General features: G+C 42.8%; 1 protein-coding gene across 1 annotated transcript in view; it reads left to right on the top strand.

Annotated features, from left to right (window-relative positions):
• The window catches only part of LOC139564602 (neuroendocrine convertase 1-like), a 71,580-nt gene that overhangs the window by 47,032 nt on the left and 4,681 nt on the right, over positions 1-19,867 (top strand). The window contains exons 7-8 of the mRNA XM_071384262.1: positions 12,867-12,990; positions 17,417-17,586. Of these exons, the coding sequence (XP_071240363.1) occupies positions 12,867-12,990; positions 17,417-17,586 (294 nt within the window). The remainder of the gene's footprint in view (positions 1-12,866; positions 12,991-17,416; positions 17,587-19,867) is intronic.

The raw sequence follows: 19,867 nt of genomic DNA, 5'->3' as shown, positions 1-19,867 counted from the left end.
AGGTCTCTCCAGAGATGTTTTATTGGGTTCAAGTCCAGGCTCTGGCTGGGCCACTCAAAGACATTCAGAGACTTGTCCCGAAGTCACTCCTGCATTGTCTTGGCTGTGTGCTTAGAGTCGTTGTCCTGTTGGAAGGTGAACCTCCGCCCCAGTCTGAGGTCCTGAGCGCTCTGGACCAGGTTTTCATCTCCCAGTCCCTGCCACTGAAAAACATCCCCACAGCATAATGCTGCCACCACCATGTTTCACCGTAGGGATGGTGCCAGGTTTACTCCAGATGTGACTCTTGGTATTCAGGCCAAAGAGTTCAATCTTGGTTTCATCAGACCAGAAAATAGTGTTTCTCATGGTCTGAGAGTCTTTAGGTGCCTTTTGGCAAACTCCAAGCGAGCTGTCATATGTCTTTTACTGAGGAGTGGCTTCCGTCTGGCCACTCCACCATAAAGTCCTGATTGGTGGAGTGCTGCAGAGATGGTTGTCCTTCTGGAAGGTTCTCCCATCTCCACAGAGGAACTTTAGAGCTCTGTCAGAGTGATAATTGGGTTCTTGGTCACCTCCCTGGCCAAGGCCTTTCTCCCCCGATTGCTCAGTTTGGCCAGTTCGGGCCAGCTGTAGGAAGAGTCTTGGTGGTTCCAAACTTCTTGCATTTAAGAATGATTGAGGTCACTGTGTTCTTAGGGACCTTCAATGCTGCAGACATTTTTTGGTACCCTTCCCCAGATTTGTGCCTTGACATAATCCTGTCTCAGAGCTCTACGGACAATTCCTTTGACCTCATGGCTTGGTTTTTGCTCTGACATGCTCGGTCAACTGTGGGACCTTATATGACAGGTGTGTGCCTTTCCAAATCATGTCCAATCATTTTAATTTACCACAGGTGGACTCCAATCAAGTTGTAGAAACATCTCAAGGATGATGAATGGAAACAGGATGCACCTGAGCTCAATTTCGAGTCTCATAGCAAAGGGTCAGAATGCTAAATAAATCATGTATTTCTGTTTTTAGTTTTATAATTGTGCAAAAATATCAAAAAAACAGTTTTTGCTTTGTCATTATGGGTTATTGTGTGTAGATTGATGAGGAAAACAATCAATTTTATCCTTTGTATATAAGGCTGTAACGTATCAAAATGTGGAAAAAGTCAAGGGGTCTGAATACTTTCCGAAGGCAATGTATATACTAATGCATAGTATTGGTGGCACATCTGAATTCCCTCCTTCTATGCCCCCAAAAGAACCCAGAGAACTCCCACGTAAACACACATGGCATACAAACAGTTAGAAAGTAGATACATGTACTGCAAAATACATTCAAATACACATTCATTTTCACAAGCACATAAACACTCACTCTGGCCCAAGGTGGATTTCTTAAGGTGCATGCATTTGCATGCATTTCCATGTATAATGAGTTTGGGGAGATCAAGCGTTCCAACCGCCCCTTTGTGGGTATTTCTTTTTCTTTTTGGGGGGGGGGGGGCCCTCCATGTGAATATCGCCCACTGTGTGTGTTGGAACTGCATCGCAGATGGTTGGGGCCGAGGGCACCCTGTGGGCATAGGGTACCACTGAGTGTTTGTGTATATGTGCTCGCACTTGCGTGTATATGCATTTGTGGCATGTCTATGTGTGTGTGTGTGTGTGTGTGTGTGTGTGTGTGTGTGTGTGTGTGTGTGTGTGTGTGTGTGTGTGTGTGTGTGTGTGTGTGTGTGTGTGTGTGTGTGTGTGTGTGTGTGTGTGTGTGTGTGTGTGTGTGTGTGCGTGCGTGGTGCTCCCAGCTTGCTGAGCGGCCACCGTGGCCCTGTTTCGGATGATTGATGCAGTAGAGGGAGCAGAGAGAAGTTCGGGTTCAGCCAGAACCTCCAGTCTCACACACTGCTGGGCCCCCGTTGCTTTACATATGTAAGCCCAGCAAGACTTCTGCTGGCATCCTCCACAGCACTCTCTCTCTCTCTCCTCCCCCTCTCTCCCTCTCTCTCTCTCCCTCTATCTCTTATACTCAATCACACACTTTCTCTGTGTATGCAGTTGGAAGTCGGAAGTTAACATACACTTAGGTTGGAGTCATTAAAACTTGTTTTTCAACCACTCCACAAATTTCTTTTTAACAAACTATAGTTTTGGCAAGTTGGTTAGGACATCTACTTTGTGCATGAAAACAAGTAATTTTTCCAACAATTGTTTACAGACAGATTATTTCACTTATAATTCATTATATCAGAATTCCAGTGGGTCAGAAGTTTACATATAAGTTGACTGGGCCTTTAAACAGCTTGGAAAATTCCAGAAAATGATGTCATGGCTTTAGAAGCTTCTGATAGGCTAATTGACATCATTTGAGTCAATTGGAGATGTACCTGTGGATGTATTTCAAGGCCTACCTTCAAACTCAGTGCCTCTTTGCTTGACATGGGAAAATCAAAAGAAATCAGCCAAGACCTCTGAAAAATAATTGTAGACCTTCACAAGCCTGGTTCATCCTTGGGAGCAATTTCCAAAAGCCTGAAGGCACCACGTTCATCTGTACAAACAATAGTACGCAAGTATAAACACCATGGGACCACGCAGCCGTCATACCGCTCAGGAAGGAGACGTGTTCTGTTCTAGAGATGAACGTACTTTGGTGCAAAAGTGCAAATCAATCCCAGAACAACAGCGAAGGACCTTGTGAAGATGCTGGAGGAAACAGGTACAAAAGTATCTATATCCACAGTAAAACGAGTCCTATATCAACATAACCTGAAAGGCCGCTCAGCAAGGAAGAAGCCACTGCTCCAAAACCGTCATAAAAAAGCCAGACTACAGTTTGCAACTGCACATGGGGACAAAGATCGTACTTTTTGGAGAAATTACCTCTGGTCTGATGAAACAAAAATAGAACTGTTTGGCCATAATGACCGTGGTTATGTTTGGAGGAAAAAGGGGGATGCTTGCAAGCCGAAGAACACCATCCCAACCATGAAGCACAGGGGTGGCAGCATCATGTTATGGGGGTGTTTTGCTGCAGGAGGGACTGGTGCACTTCACAAAATAGATGGCAACATGAGGGAGGAAAATTAGGTGGATATATTGAAGCAACATCTCAAGACATCAGTCAGGAAGTTTAAGCTTGGTCGCAGATGGGTCTTCCAAATAGACAATGACCCCAAGCACACTTCCAAAGTTGTGGCAAAATGGCTTAAGGACAACAAAGTCAAGGTATTGGAGTGGCCATCACAAAGCCCTGACCTCAACCTATAGAAAATGTGTGGGCAGAACTGAAAAAGCGTGTGCGAGCAAGAAGGTCTACAAACCTGACTCAGTTACACCAGCTCTGTCAGGAGAAAGGGACCAAAATTCACCCAACTTATTGTGGGAAGCTTGTGGAAGGCTACGTTTGACCCAAGTTAAACAATTTAAAGGCAATGCTACCAAATACAAATCAATTTGTATGTAAACGTTTGACCCACTGGGAATATGATGAAAGAAATATAAGCTGAAATTAATCATTCTCTACTATTATTCTGACATTTCACATTCATAAAATAAAGTGGTGATCCTAACTGACCTAAGACAGGGAATTTTTACTAGGATTAAATGTCAGGAATTGTGAAAACTGAGTTCAAATGTATTAGGCTAAGGTTTATGTAAACATCCGACTTCAAATGTATGTCCGTAAACACACCAGCTAGCTGGTCTGTGCATGCTCTGAGGACGCGGCTAAGGATGCCGTCTGGGCTGGCAGCCTTGAGAGTGTTAAAACGCTTACATGTCTTACATTGACCAAGGAGAAGGAGAGCCCACAGTCCTTGGTAGCGGGCCACGTCGGTTGGCCACGTTGTGTTATCCTCAAAGCGGATGAAAAAGGTGTTCTTCTACATAGAATATTATGATCTTCTATGTAGAGGAACCCCTTATCTTCTAACGAAGTCCCAGGACATAGTGTCTAAAATACTGTTTTAAGCTCATATAGTTGCTGTCACAGACTCCGAACTCCACACAGTTATCACTGAGTAGTTGGATATTCATTTTTCAGTGAGCAAACCCTTTCTGTACTTACAGCATTCATATAATTTCATTTTTATCAGGTTTTTGCTTTGGTGGAACCTATTTTTATTGACATTTGCAACTGTTTATGTCATTGTTGTGTGTTCTACTTGAAGCCCTGGTTGTTTGAAAATGAAATGGTAAAACACTTAATTGTCAGGTTAAAGTTAAGGGCTGTCATACATATGAGTGTATGACAAACCTTAAAACTTCTTAGGGCTGCAATCCGTTAACGGGATCGATATGACAACAGCCAGTGAAAGTGCAGGGCGCCAAATTCAAACAACAGAAATCTCATAATTAAAATTCCTCAAGCAAACAAGTATTTCACACCATTTTAAAGATACACTTCTTGTTAATCGCACCGAAGTGTCCGATTTCAAAAAGGCTTTACAGCGAAAGCACCACAATTGATTATGTTAGGTCACCGCAAAATCACAGAAACACACAGCCATTTTCCCAGCCAAAGACAGGAGTCACAAATAGCAGAAATAGAGATAGAATTATTCACTAACCTTTGATGATCTTCATCAGATGACACTCATAGGACATCATGTTACACAATACATGTATGTTTGGTTCGATAATGTGCATATTTATATCCAAAAATCTCAGTTTACATTGACGCCATGTTCAGAAATGCCTCCAAAATATTCCGGAGAAATTGCAGAGAGCCACATCAAATAACAGAAATACTCATCATAAACTTTGATGAAAGATACATGTTTTACATAGAATTAAAGATAAGCTTGTTCTTAATGCAACCGCTGTGTCAGATTTCAAAAAAGCTTTACGGCAAAAGCACAATATTCAATAAACTGAGAACAGCATTCAGCCACAAAAGGAAGCCACACAGTTACCCGCCAAATTGTGGAGTCAACAAAAGTCATAAATAGCATTATAAATTTTCACTTACCTTTGCTGATCTTCGTCAGAATGCACTCCCAGGACTCCCATTTTCACAAGAAATGTTAGTTTTGTTCGGTAATGTCCATCATTTATGTCCAAATAGCTACTTTTGTTTGCGTGTTTGATAAACAAATCCAAAGTCACGAAGCGCGTTCACTAAAAGCAGACGAAATGTCAAAATGTTCCGTAACAGTCAGTAGAAACATGTCAAATGATGTATTGAATCAATCTTTAGGATGTTTTTAACATAAATCTTCAATAAAGTTCCAACCGGAGAATTCCATTGTCTTCAGAAGTGCGATGGAACAGAGCTCCTTCTCATGTGAACGCGCATGGTCAGAGCATGGTCAGCCCATGGCAGACCTTACTTATTCCTGTCTCCTTCGTCCCCACTTCACAGTAGAAGCATCAGAGAAGGTTCTAAAGACTGTTGACATCTAGTGGAAGCCGTAGGAAGTGCAAACTGACCCATATCCCAGTGTGTATTCGATAGGCGATGAGTTGAAAACCTACAAACCTCAGATTTCCCACTTCATGGTTGGATTTTTTCTCAGGTTTTTGCCTGCCATATGAGTTCTGTTATACTCACAGACATCATTCAAACAGTTTTAGAAACTCCCGAGTGTTTTCTATCCAATACTAATAATAATATGCATATATTAGCAACTGGGACTTAGGAGCAGGCAGTTTACTCTGGGCACCTCTGGGACCTTTTCATCCAAGCTACTCAATTCTGCCCCTGCAGCCATAAGAAGTTAAGGGACTGAGGAGGATTGGAGCTGTCTTTAAAGTATTAAATGTTTTTATTTAATGTAAAAGCAAATGGCTTCCGAAACATCACAGCATCATCTGAGGTCACCTCCCATCCTAAATTGGTCGGGGCAGGTCACAAGATTTCCACTTTGATGCTTGCCCATGTTGACTCCAATGCGTCCCACAGTTGGCTGGATGTCCTTTTGAACCATTTTTGATACACATGGGAAACTGTTAAGTGTGAAAAACCCAGCAGCGGTGCAGTTCTTGACATACTCAAACCGCTGAACATACTACCATACCCTGTCCAAATGTACTTCAATATTTTGTTTTGCCCATTCACATTGCCCACACACACGATCAATGTTTCAATTGTCTCAAGGCTTAAACATTCTTCTTTAACCTGTCTACCTCGTTCATCTACACTGATTCGAAGTGGATTTAAACAAGTTAAAGGCAATGCTATCATATACTAATTGAGTGTATGTAAACTTCTAACCCACTGGGAATGTGGTGAAAGAAATAAAAACTGAAATAAATAATTCTCTCTACTATTATTCTGACATTTCACATTCTTAAAATGAAGTGGTGATCCTAACTGACCTAAGACAGGGCATTTTTACTATGATAAAATTTCAGGAGTTGTGAAAAACTGAGTTTAAATGTATTTGGCTAAGGTGTATGTAAACTTCCGACTTCAACTGTGTTTAACATGAACTGCATGAAGGCACAGCGTTTTAGAAACTTTACCGCGGGAAAGTTGATATGTTGATTTGCTTCAGTTGGATGCATATGACTGATTTCACGTTTGTCTCGAGCAATTATGAGGTAAAACATATTTAAATCAAGTGTAATATGTAACTACATAATTCCTAATTACATAGTTCCTAATAATTCCTGACATTTAATCCTAGTAAAAATGTCCTGTCTTAGGTGAGGTCGGATCACCACTTTATTTTGTGATACAATGAATTATAAGTGGAAGAATCTGTCTGTTAACAATTGTTGGTAAAATGACTTGTGTCATGCACAAAGTAGATGTCCTATCCGACTTGCCAAAACTATAGTTTGTTAACAAGAAATTCATGGAGTGGTTGAAAAACGAGTTTTAATGACTCCAACCTAAGTGTATGTAAACTTCCGACTTCAACTGTACGTATATCCCTCTTTCTCTCTGTCTTACGCTTCCTCTTTTTTCACACTCAAACGTTCTCTAACCCTGTCTTTCACTCACACGTGGTTCTTCTTCCCTGTCTTTTTAGTCTTTCCTACCCTGTCTTTCTCTTGATCTCCAGCAATCAACCACATCTTGGTCTGTCTATCTATCACTTACAATCTCTGATGCTTAATCTCTAACCTCCTTCTCTCTATGTACCCTGTACCTCTCTATATCTGTAATCTCTCCCCACTCCGACCTGAGTTAAGCACACATAAATAGAATGTAATACCCTTTTTTATGCACTTTTCTCTCTATTCGCATTCTGACCTTGAACTTAAGCATGAGAATAGTGTGCTATTCACCTGCATTTTTTGGGGGCGGGTGGAGATGGAATGAATGAAGGTGGTGTGTCGACAGATAGGCGTATTCTGACCTTGATTTAATTCGATATTAATTCCACCACCTTTACGCGCAAGGAAACCGTGAACAAGGTCTAGCGAACCTACCGGTTCCAGGTGGAAAGAGCATCTACTTTATTTTTTCCCGATAGAAATATCACCATTCTCCATGCACTGTAACGAACAATTTGAAAGAGCCTATGGATAAGAACTAGGTAAATGAGTAATCAATTTGGATAAGGAAATTGTATGTACATATTACACTTGTTTTAAATATGTTTTACCTCATAATTGCTCGAGACAAATGTGAAATCATCAACTGAAGCACATCAACATATCAACTTTCCCGCGGTAAAGATTCTGAAAAGCTGTGCCATCGTGCAGTTACCATGTTAAACACAGTATTAGCCACTATCAGTATCGACCTTCAGTGTGCCTAATGAGAACGCATATTAAACTGCCAATTAACGAGCAGTTCCCTTTTAGCTGGTGTAGCCTACATTATCATTCCATTTAATTACATTGTTTAGTTTACCTGCGTTTGCTTCCTCTTCACAAGCCGTCACGGACATGTGGTTGTTGCTGAGGATCATTAGTAGCAATTGATAATATAAAAAAAGACATGTAATAGTTTTGGAGTGAAGCGCAGACCAAGCCACAACAGTTGGAACCCGACGCATGGCACAATACTTGGCTGTGCTATTACACAGTTCCATGGTTGATGCAGGCAATAGACGAGGGTATAGCCTACTATTGCACACTATTCTCCCTATTTTAATTCTATGTACACTAATCTTCCAACATTACCTTGGGTTAAAGAACTGAATGTGGCAATATTCAGAATGAATCAAACCACCGTTTCGTTCTTTCGTGCGTTAAGGCTCGTCAAACCTGTTTTTTAGGATTCATAAATACTTTCCTCAACAAATATGCATATATTTAGATGGCTTTCTTTCGTTGGTTTCTAATATTCTGAACCCGTTCTCTCGATATATTCGCTTGAGTCTGTCGACAAAACTCCAACTAAAAGGTACATCGTATTTAAAGGGGTGGCTTATTAAGATACAGTGCATTCAGACCCCTTCACTTTTTCCACATTTTGTTACTTTACAGCCTTATTCTAAAATTGATCAAATGTAATGTTTTCCTCATCAATCTACAAACAATACCCCGTAATGACAAAGCAAAAACAGGTTTTTAGATATTTTTGCACATTTATTAAAAATAATAATCAGAAATACCTTATTTACATAAGTAATCAGACCCTTTGCTATGAGACACGAAATTGAGCTCAGGTGCATCCTGTTTCCACTGATCATCCTTGAGATGTTTCTACAACTTGATTGGAGTCCCCCTGTGGTAAATTAAATTGATTGGGACATGAATTGGAAAGGCACACACCTGTCTATATAAGGTCCCACAGCTGACCATGAGGGAAAAAGCCATGAAATTGACCGTAGAGCGAAGGAATTGACCGTAGAGCTCCGAGACAGGATTGTGTTGAGGCACAGATGTGGGGAAGGGTACCAAAACATTTCTGCAGCATTGAAGGTCCCAAGAACACAGTGGCCTCAATCATTCTTAAATGGAAGAAGTTTGGAACCACCAAAACTCTTCCTAGAGCTGACTGCCAGGCCAAACTGAGCAATCGGGGAAGAAGGCCTTGGTCAGGAAGATGACCAAGAACCCGATGATCATGCTTACAGAGCTCCAGAGCTCCAGAGTTCCTCTGTGGAGATGGGAGAACCTTCCAGAGGCACAGCCATCTCTGCAGCGTCACACCAATCAGGCCTTTATGATAGAGTGGCCAGACGGAAGCCACTCCTCGGTAAAAGGCACAAGACAGCCAGCTTGGAGTTTGCCAAAAGGCAACTAAAGAACTCTCAGACTATGAGAATCAAGATTCTCGGGTCTGATGAAACCAAGATTTAACTCTTTGGCCTGAATGCTGAGCGTCACGTCTGGAGGAAAACTTGCACCATCCCTACGGTGAAGCATGGTGGTGGCAGCATCATGCTGTGGGGATGTTTTTCAGCGGTAGGGACTGGGATACTAGTCAGGATTGAGGGTAAGATAAACAGAGTAAAGTACAGAGAGATCCTTGATGAAAACCTGCTCCAGAGCGCTCAGGACCTCAGACTGGGGCGAAGGTTAACCTTCCAACAGGACAACGACCCTAAGCACACAGCCAAGACAACGCAAGAGTGGCTTCGGGATAAGTCTCAGAATGTCCTTGAGTGGCCCAGCCAGAGCCCGGACTTGAACCCAATGAAACATCTCTGAAGAGACGTGAAAATAGCTTAGCAACATGAGAAAATCCAGCAAGTGGGAGGGTTTTCAGTGATTGAATTTAATTTATTCAGTGCAGAAGGGAACCACGCCTGCAAATGCCATTACGCACCTTCAGAAGGTAAGTCTGAATACCAACTACTGAGAGGTGTGTAGGAAAGACATGTGTAAGAAAGGCGGAAATCTGGCCCTAGGTGGCCTAGGTGCCTTTGTTTCTTATAATGTAGCCCATCTGTTTCTCACTCTGTATTGTCTCAAAGTACTAGTCACTTCTATTGCCTCTCCCTTTCCTTTTTTATCTCTTACTTATACAACTCAACGTGCAATTTCACATTAAAAAATATATATATATTAAGTAGAAATAATAGTCCCGTTACATTTGTACGGACAACAGGGGATTAAGACAATTGATATTTAAAGCAAATCCAACAAAGAATCTCTTGTTAGACACAGACAGACAATCAAACCAATCAGACATACTGATCATCACCTATAAATCATCAATCATAGTTCCATATACGCACAATGTATGGTTGTGATGTTATAGTATGTTTTCGCATAAAGTCACACATGAAGTGCCCTGTCAAGGAAATTAAAGTGAATTGAATAGAATGTAATGTAATTCAAATTGAAATGTAATTGAACTGATTGGAATTCGGGTTTCCATTTCACCTGTGAAACTGTTGGTGTCTGAAAGCGATCCGGCTCTACATTAGAGCATGGTCTCCTCTCTCTCCTCTCAGCCATGGACGGCCGGCTATCGACCCACCTGTGGCATCACACTGTTTGTTTACCAACAACAAATCAATGCTGCGCTCAGCTGGGGGCTGCTGGGAAAGGTCTCTGTTCCCCTCACATACTCACTCAACGAGCACACACACACTGTCAACATTCAAACACACGGCCAGTGTGGTCAATGCCACACAAATGGACTGGGCTATACTGTGTTGGACTGTTTGTGAGTGTTTGACTTATTGTTGCCCTAGAGCCTAGTACCTGACATTACACGTGCATTCTATACACACATTGACAGAGTGTTACGGTGTAGATAACAAGGTCTATTAAGATTAGATTATAGAAAATCTGTAAAGACATCAAACGAAATAGTGTAAAGAAATTCTGTATATACAGTTGAAGTCAGAAGTTTATATACACTAAAGTTGGAGTCATTAAAACTCGTTTTTCAACCACTTCACAAATTTCTTGTTAACAAACTATAGTTTTGTCAAGTCGGTTAGGACATCTACTTTGTGCATGACACAAGTCATTTTACCAACAATTGATTACAGACAGATTATTTCACATATAACTCACTGCATCACAATTCCAGTGGGTCAGAAGTTTACATACACTAAGTTGACTTTGCCTTTTAAACAGCTGGAAAAATTCCAGAAAATGATGGCATGGCTTTAGAAGCTTCTGATAGGCTAATTGACATAATTTGAATCAATTGTAGGTGTACCTGTGGATGTATTTCAAGGTCTACCTTCAAACGCAGTGCCTCTTTGCTTGACATCATGGGAAAATCAAAAGAAATCAGCCAAGACCTCTGAAAAAAATTAAATAAATTGTAGACCTCCTCAAGTCTGGTTCATCCTTGGGAGCAATTTCCAAACACCTGAAGGTACCACGCTCATCTGTACAAACACTGGTACGCAAGTATAAACACCATGGGACCACGCAGCTGTCATACCGCTCAGGAAGGAGATGCGTTCTGTCTACTTGAGATGAACGTACTTTGGTGTGAAAAGTGCAAATCAATCCCAGAACAACAGCAAAGGACCTTGTGAAGATGCTGGAGGAAGCGGGTACGAAAGTATCTATATCCACAGTAAAACGAGTCCTATATCGACATAACCTGAAAGGCCGCTCAGCAGGGAAGAAGCCACTGCTCCATAACCGCCATAAAAAAACAGACTACAGTTTGCAACTGCACATGGGGACATAGATCGTACTTTTTGGAGAAATGTCCTCTGCTCTGCTCTACACCATCCCAACCGTGAAGCACAGGGGTGGCAGCATCATGTTGTGGGGGTGCTTTGCTGCAGGAGGGACTGGTGCACTTCACAAAATAGATGGCATCATGAGGGAGGAAAATTAGGTGGTTATATTGAAGCAACAGCTCAAGACATCAGTCAGGAAATTAAAGCTTGGTCGCAAATGGGTCTTCCAAATGAACATTGACCCCAAGCACACTTCCAAAGTTGTGGCAAAATGGCTTAAGGACAAGAAAGCCAAGGTATTGGAGTGGCCATCACAAAGCCCTGACCTTAATCCTATAGAAAATTTGTGGGCAGAACTGAAAAAGCGTGTGCGAGCAATGAGGCCTACAAACGTGACTCAGTTACACTAGCTCTGTCAGGAGGAATGGACCAAAATTCATCCAACTTATTGTGGGAAGCTTGTGGAAGGCTACCCGAAACGTTTGGCCCAAGTTAAACAATTTGAAGGCAATGCTACCAAATACTAATTGAGTGTATGTAAACTTCTGACCCACTGGGAATGTGACGAATTAAATAAAAGCTGAAATAAATAATTCTCTCTACTTTTATTCTGACATTTCACGTTCTTAAAATGAAGTGGTGATCCTAACTGACCTAAGACAGGGAATTTTTACTAGGATTAAATGTCAGGAATTGTGAAAAACTGAGTTGAAATGTATTTGGCTAAGATGTATATAAACTTCTGCCTTAAACTAAAGTAAAGTAAACTAAAATATAAACACAACATGTAAAGTGTTGGTCCCATGATTCATGAGCCGAAATAAATATCCACACATTTTTCCAGATGCACAAAAAGCTTATTTCTCTTAAATGTTGTGCACAAATTTGTTTACATCCATGTAAGTGAGTTTTTCTCCTTTGCCAAGATAATCCATCCACCTAACAGGTGTGGCATATCAAGAAGCTGATTAAACAGCATAATCATTAAACAGGTGCACCTTGACAATAAAAGGCCACTCTAAAATGTGAAGTTTTTAGGAGTATTTCTGTCTGTAATAAAGCCCATTTGTGATGTAAAAACTCATTAGAATTGGCTAGGCCTGGCTCCCCAGTGGATGGGCCTATGTCCTCCCAGGCCCACCCATGGCTGCGCCCGTGCCCAGTCCTGTACAATCCATAGATTAGAGGCTAATTTATTTATTACAATTAGCTGATTTCCTTCAATGAACTGTAACTCAGTAAAATCTTTGAAATTGTTGCATGTTATATTTTTGTTCAGTATAAATTCTGTATTAACTAAGTGTTTCTGTGTGTAAAGTGTTGATATTAGTTTGACTGTATACAGTCAGGGTGTGTGTGTGTGTAACAGTGCTGTGTCCCGGGCCCCCAGGTGACAGACAACAAGGGGACAGTGGGCCGCTGTGTGAGGGTTAGCTCAGAGGAGGCAGCGGGAGCCCTCCTCAGTGTCACTCTTTTCCTCTACGGCACCTACAACCCACACAGGAGCCTGCACGGTACGAGGCATCTGTGTGTGTGTTTGTGTATGTGTGTGCGTCACTGTCTGTCTGTCCGTCCGTCTCTCCATTTTTCTGTTCGTTCTTTCTTCCGTCCGTCTGTCTACTCTCTATATCACCCATCAGGAAAGTCTCCCTCTCCTCGTACCAACTGTGAGTCCACTCCCATTTCCCCACTGCTGTACACTAACTGTAGTGAAGTCAGTTCGACAGTATGTCTCTATCCCTCTTATTCGTCTCTTCAACCTCTCCCCTCCTCTCCCCTCCTCCCCTCTGTGATAACTGCAGTCATTTCTCTTGGCAGCGGCGGCAGGTGGTGACCAGGGGAAGTCTGATGTGTAATTACTGAGTGACCCCGGCTGACCCCTGGTGCCCCCCTCCTCAGTGTGTGTCAGCTCCCCTGTGCCCTCACACGCACACGCACACACACACACACACAAACACACACACACAGTACAGGCATACACATACACACACACCAGGCCGGGCAGACCAGGGGCCGTGTTTATTAAGAGGTAGGAGCTGGTGCTGTGACAGAGACACGTAAGCCGTTTCATAGCCCACCTCCTCTTTCGTTCCCCCTCTCTCTCTTCCTCCCTCCCTCCTCACTCTCTCTATCCATCTCTTCAATCCTGGATCTAGTTGTAGTTCATGCTGTTAGTCCATCTGCTGTCCGTGTGAAGACACACTTAGAACTGGGAACGCAAAGGCAACAAGCTCTCCGTCTCACTGCAGAATTAGACATTTATCCACGTTTCTCAAAACGTCAAATTTCGAAGTTGCTCCAAACGTAAAATTTAGAAGGTTAAGCTTTTTGATAGGGTTAAAACGTTACGTTTAGGCAGTCATTCGGAATGGTTAAGGTTTGGGATAAGGTTCAATCAAAACAATTAAAAACGAGTGTACATCAATGGGATCAAACACGTAACCCTAGCAACCCATCCGCTACCCTCATTCACAATATCCTAGCAAAACCCAAGCCTCCTTGATGATAATAGCGCTCACTGTTGCCCCTAGTGGCTGATTTTGAAGGTATTTCCTGACGTCCCTCAGAAAAACCAGTGTGTTAGAAGGGTATATGAGAGAGAGAGAGAGAGAGAGAGAGAGAGAGAGAGAGAGAGAGAGAGAGAGAGAGAGAGAGAGAGAGAGAGAGAGAGAGAGAGAGAGAGAGAGAGAGAGAGAGAGAGAGAGAGAGAGAGAGAGAGAGAGAGAGAGAGGTTGTGGCCATTGAGACGCCAAAAGAACATGAAGTGGTCAATTCCATCACCAACGATATCATAGAATTGCAATTTTGCAGTGAATTTGTGGGGTTTCCAAGTGGGACTCGAATCTGGAACCCTGTGCCTGTCGGTCCAACAGCTAAGCCAAAACCTCTCGATGAGATTTCTGGTGTTAAAGATGCTACAGTAGGCCATCATTACAACCATCATTAGGTATAGTTAACTATTAGTCAGTGCCACTCAATATAGCCATGTGTGTGTGTGTGTTACCTCTGTACAGTATGCTGCTGCATCAAGACAACAGGTATGTAGCTGCCTACATCCGTGTGTAGGATGAAACCAGCTAGGTGCTGTCTTTGTGATTGTGCTGTCTGTGTGTTTCTGGTGTGTTTCACTCGTGTGCATGTTGTGTGCTGTAAGTGAAAGTCAATTGCTGTGATTATGTGGCAGTAATTGAACAGGGACGGTGTGTTTAATTGAGTTGTTTGTCCCTGATGTTCCTCTATAGTAGCAGATCTGCGCTAGTGTGTGTGTGTGTGTGTGTGGTGGGAGGGGGGGGGGGGGGGGGGTGCTTTACAGTTTGTTGGTTTACTGCATTTATAAGCTGTTTAAATGTTTGTTGTTCTTTGCCTGTTTGTAAAATAGGCTACTGTATGTGTTTTTTTGTGTCTGTAAGTCTTTAGTCCGTTATGTTATTCTTGGTTGGGTGTGTGAGTGTTTGTACGTGTGCGTGTGTGTATTCGTATAGGCACTGGCTCTCTATCTGATGTGCCTCCTGGGTTCTCTCACCCAAATCAAATGGTAGGAAACATCAATTTCACCACTCTCCCCTCTCTTCTTATCTAGTCCTCCCCTGTCTCTCAAGCCTCTTCTATCATTCTCCCCCTCCTCCTCTTCTAGTCTGCCTTCCTCTTCTCCTTCCCTCCAGCTCCTCTCCTCCTCCTCCTGTCTCTGTCTGTCTTCTCCTCCTCCCCCCTCTCCTCTCCCTGCTCTCTCTGTCTCTGTGGAGGTGTGATTACCCTCCTCCCGTGAACAGTGGTGATCTGAGCATCCGTATGTGCGTGTGTGCGCTGCGTCAGGCGTGTGTCTGTCTGCCTGCGTGCGCACTTGTGTGTACGCGTTTGTGTGAATGCTTGCATGTGTGCATGCAATGGTGATCTGAGCATCCTGGCGCTGGGCATTGTGCAGAGCGATTCGTGGGCCACGTCTCCAGATGAATGTCTCCATTCACAGTTACACCCTCTCCATTAGACGCTGCCTCCGCTGTGTCGGAACGCCTTGTTGTCTTCTTTTTTCCCAATAAAAAGCAATTAAATCTGGACAAAACAAGCCAGGATAGAACGGTGCACCTGAGAACAGCAAGGGCCGAATCTTTAACTGGGTTCACACAATCTCTAGCGTCTGTCGCGTTCATATACATACGGACAATAAGTCTCATACCCTGTACCCTTTAGTCTTATGCATGTACGCATAACATACGTTCTTGCACATATGTACAGTGGGGCAAAAAAGTATTTAGTCAGCCACCAATTGTGCAAGTTCTCCCACTTAAAAAGATGAGAGAGGCCTGTAATTTTCATCATAGGTACACTTCAACTATGATGAGAAAAATAAATCCCGAAAATCACATTGTAGGATTTTTTATGAATTTATTTGCAAATTATGGTGGAAAATAAGTATTTGGTCAATAACAAAAGTTTATCTCAATACTTTGTTATTAAATACCCTTTTTTGGCAATGACAGAGGTCAAACGTTTTCTGTAAGTCTTCACAAGGTTTTCACACACTGTTGCTGGTTTTTTGGCCCATTTCTCCATGCAGATCTCCTCTAGAGCAGTGATGTTTTAGGGCTGTTGCTGGGCAACACGGACTTTCAACTCCCTCCAAAGATTTTCTATGGGGTTGAGATCTGGAGACTGGCTAGACCACTCCAGGACCTTGAAATGCTTCTTACGAAGCCACTCCTTCGTTGCCCGGGCGGTGTGTTTGGGATCATTGTCATGCTGAAAGACCCAGCCACGTTTCATCTTCAATGCCCTTGCTGATGGAAGGATGTTTTCACTCAAAATCTCACGATACATGGCCCCATTCATTCTGTCCTTTACACGGATCAGTCGTCCTGGTCCCTTTACAGAAAAACAGCCCCAAAGCATGATGTTTCCACCCCCATGCTTCACAGTAGGTATGGTGTTCTGTGGATGCAACTCAGCATTCTTTGTCCTCCAAACACGACGAGTTGAGTTTTTACCAAAAAGTTCTATTTTGGTTTCATCTGACCATATGACATTCTCCCAATCTTCTTCTGGATCATCCAAATGCTCTCTAGCAAACTTCAGACGGGCCTGGACATGTACTGGCTTAAGCAGGGGGACACGTCTGGCACTGCAGGATTTGAGTCCCTGGCGGCGTAGTGTGTTACTGATGGTAGGCTTTGTTACTTTGGTCCCAGCTCTCTGCAGGTCATTCACTAGGTCCCCCCGTGTGGTTCTGGGACTTTTGCTCACCGTTCTTGTGATCATTTTGACCCCACGGGGTGAGATCTTGCATGGAGCCCCAGATCGAGGGAGATTATCAGTGGTCTTGCATGTCTTCCATTTCCTAATAATTGCTCCCACAGTTGATTTCTTCAAACCAAGCTGCTTACCTATTGCAGATTCAGTCTTCCCAGCCTGGTGCAGGTCTAAAATGTTGTTTCTGGTGTCTTTTGACAGCTCTTTGGTCTTGGCCATAGTGGAGTTTGGAGTGTGACTGTTTGAGGTTGTGGACAGGTGTCTTTTATACTGATAACAAGTTCAAACAGGTGCCATTAATACAGGTAACGAGTGGAGGACAGAGGAGCCTCTTAAAGAAGAAGTTACAGGTCTGTGAGAGCCAGAAATCTTGCTTGTTTGTAGGTGACCAAATACTTATTTTCCACCATAATTTGCAAATAAATTCATAAAAAATCCTACAATAAGATTTTTGGGATTTTTTTTTCTCATTTTGTCTGTCATAGTTGAAGTGTACCTATGATGAAAATTACAGGCCTCTCTCATCTTTTTAAGTGGGAGAACTTGCACAATTGGTGGCTGACTAAATACTTTTTTGCCCCACTGTATGTTTGTGTGTTTATTTTATAGGCACGCACACAAACATGCTATATCTCTAACTCACGCACAAAGCACGCATATAACATAATGATGTTCATTTCCCCCCCGCTCTCTTAGAAGAGCCCCTGCAGAGTTTTTTGTCCATGGGGGCATACCACCATGTCCCTCGGGCGGGGTTGTATGTTCGGGACAGGTACCCACCTCAGGACCTGATCCAGAGGGCCTTTGAGCTAGAGAGAGACAGGAAGGTGGGCACTGATGACATCCCCGTCCCGCGCCAACGCAAGGTATACTGCACCACAGGCACACACACACATTTGCACACACTGGCACATATACGTACAATCACTCTCGCACACACACACACACACACACACACATACACTCATGCACACTGTTCTACAAGTGTGTTAACTATACACACACACACATCACACATCACACACATTGATTTACTATTACAATAAATCACTGGCGTCACCTAATTTCCTATGGATTTCAATTTCCCCTGGACAAATCTGCATTGATCAACTTCAGGTATAAGGATGTGCCAGGCGTCGCTCACGTTGGCAGAGTGAAGAATGGCTTTCAAACAACTGCGTGTGTGTGTGTGTGTGTTACCTCACTTTGAATGTTGTTCTGTATGTTGGTGGTTCATGATTACCATAATTTACTACATATACATTATAGTATTAGGCCACTGATTACACTGTTTATTATTCAATGAAAATGCTAAGGCAATGTACTTGAACGGGGATACCTAGTCAGTTGTACAATTGAATGCATTCAACTCAACCCCTCTGAATCAGAGAGGTGCGGAGGGTTGCCTTAATCGACGTCATCAGCGCCCAGGGAGCAGTTGTTGTTAGGGGTTAACTGCCTTGCTCAAGGGCCCTTGCCCGCTCAGGGATTCAAAACCAGGTGTCTTTACCGCTTTCATGCCATTCTGTAGGTAGGTAGTCACAGTGGGAGACAACCATAGGTTTAAGTCAACTCTTCACCGTTGATGTTGAGACGGGTGTTTTTCAGGTACTATTTAATGAAGCTGCCAGTTGAGGACTTGTGAGGCGTCTGTTTCTCAAACTAGACACTAATGTGCTTGTCCTCTTGCACCAGGGCCTCCCACTCCTCTTTCTATTCTGGTTAGAGTCAGTTTGCGCTGTTCTGTGAAGGGAGTAGTACACAGCGTTGTACGAGATCTTTAGTTTCTTGGCAATTTCTCGCATGGAATAGCCTTCATTTCTCAGAACAAGAATAGACTGACGAGTTTCAGAAGAAAGTTATTTGTTTCTAGCCATTTTGAGCCTGTAATCGAACCTGATGCTCCAGATACTCAACTAGTCTAAAGAATGCCAGTCTTATTGCTTCTTTAATCAGGACAACAGTTTTCAGCAGTGCTAACATAATTGCAAAAGGGTTGCCTAATGATCAATTAGCCTTTTAAAATTATAAACTTGGATTAGCTAACACAACGTGCCATTGGAACACAGTAGTGATGGTTGCTGATAATGGGCCTCTGTACGCCTATGTAGATATTCCATTAAAAAAATCTGCTGTTTCCAGCTACAATAGTCATTTACAACATTAACAATGTCTACACTGTATTTCTGATCAATTTGATGTTATTTTAGTGGACAAATAATGTGCTTTTCTTTAAAAAACAAGGACATTTCGAAGTGACCCCAAACTTTTGAACGGTAGTGTACGTCGTAGATAGTCAGCCAGTGTAGATGGCCCATGTTGTCTATCTGTGTCCTAGAGGAGCTGTGTCAGTGTTAGGCTACGTTGTGGGCCTGTTCACTTGGGAAGACCATGTGTTTCCTGGGGGGCAGAGGCAGATCTGAATGGATTGCAGAGGCGTGGAGGAGAAATCAATTGGAGGAAAGGATAAATCGATGCTTGACGGAGAGTAAACAGACCTTCTAACCCCCGGCCCGAACGCTGGCGCTGATGGTTTTCTCCTCGGGCTGTATTGGATTGGTATGTGGAGCTGAGGAGAGGGGGCTCAGAAAAAGACTTGGCCTACAAAATGATGTCCTTTTGTTTGATCCATTAGGGAGGGGACCTCTACTGTCCCATTGTGACAGTGGGGGAGGGACGGTTCTCAGAAACATCTCTGTCGGGCTTCCTCGAATGGCTCTTCTTCTCTGGACAGAGAGAGATATGCCAAGCTAAGACTGCTGAAGGTTTCATCTATTGGGGAAATTAGTGTGAGGAGAGTGTGTGTGGGGGGGGGGGGGGGGGGGAGAGATTTGAAGGGAGAGTGAAAGAAAGTATGTAGAGGTTTTTTGGGGGGCCTTTACTAATCTTGAAAACCCAGTCAAAGGTCAAATCTTGTTGTTTCAACTAGATATTATTAAGTTACATGAATTTAAGTGAGCATTAAGTTTTGGTTGGCCCAAACTTAGCTTCAACATGAGAAAACTTTGGCAAAAATTCCTGCCAACATAAAATTATGTGTTTACTCAATTTGTCTCTCATGTTCATTCAACTAGATGTTTTTTGTGTGGAATTTTACCAAAAAATGGCCGTGGAACTAAACTGAACTAAAATATTAATGCAACATGC

The sequence above is a fragment of the Salvelinus alpinus genome, chromosome 35, assembly GCF_045679555.1.
Source record: "Salvelinus alpinus chromosome 35, SLU_Salpinus.1, whole genome shotgun sequence".
Classification (NCBI taxonomy): domain Eukaryota; kingdom Metazoa; phylum Chordata; class Actinopteri; order Salmoniformes; family Salmonidae; genus Salvelinus; species Salvelinus alpinus.
This window is presented reverse-complemented; position numbering and strand designations above follow the sequence as displayed.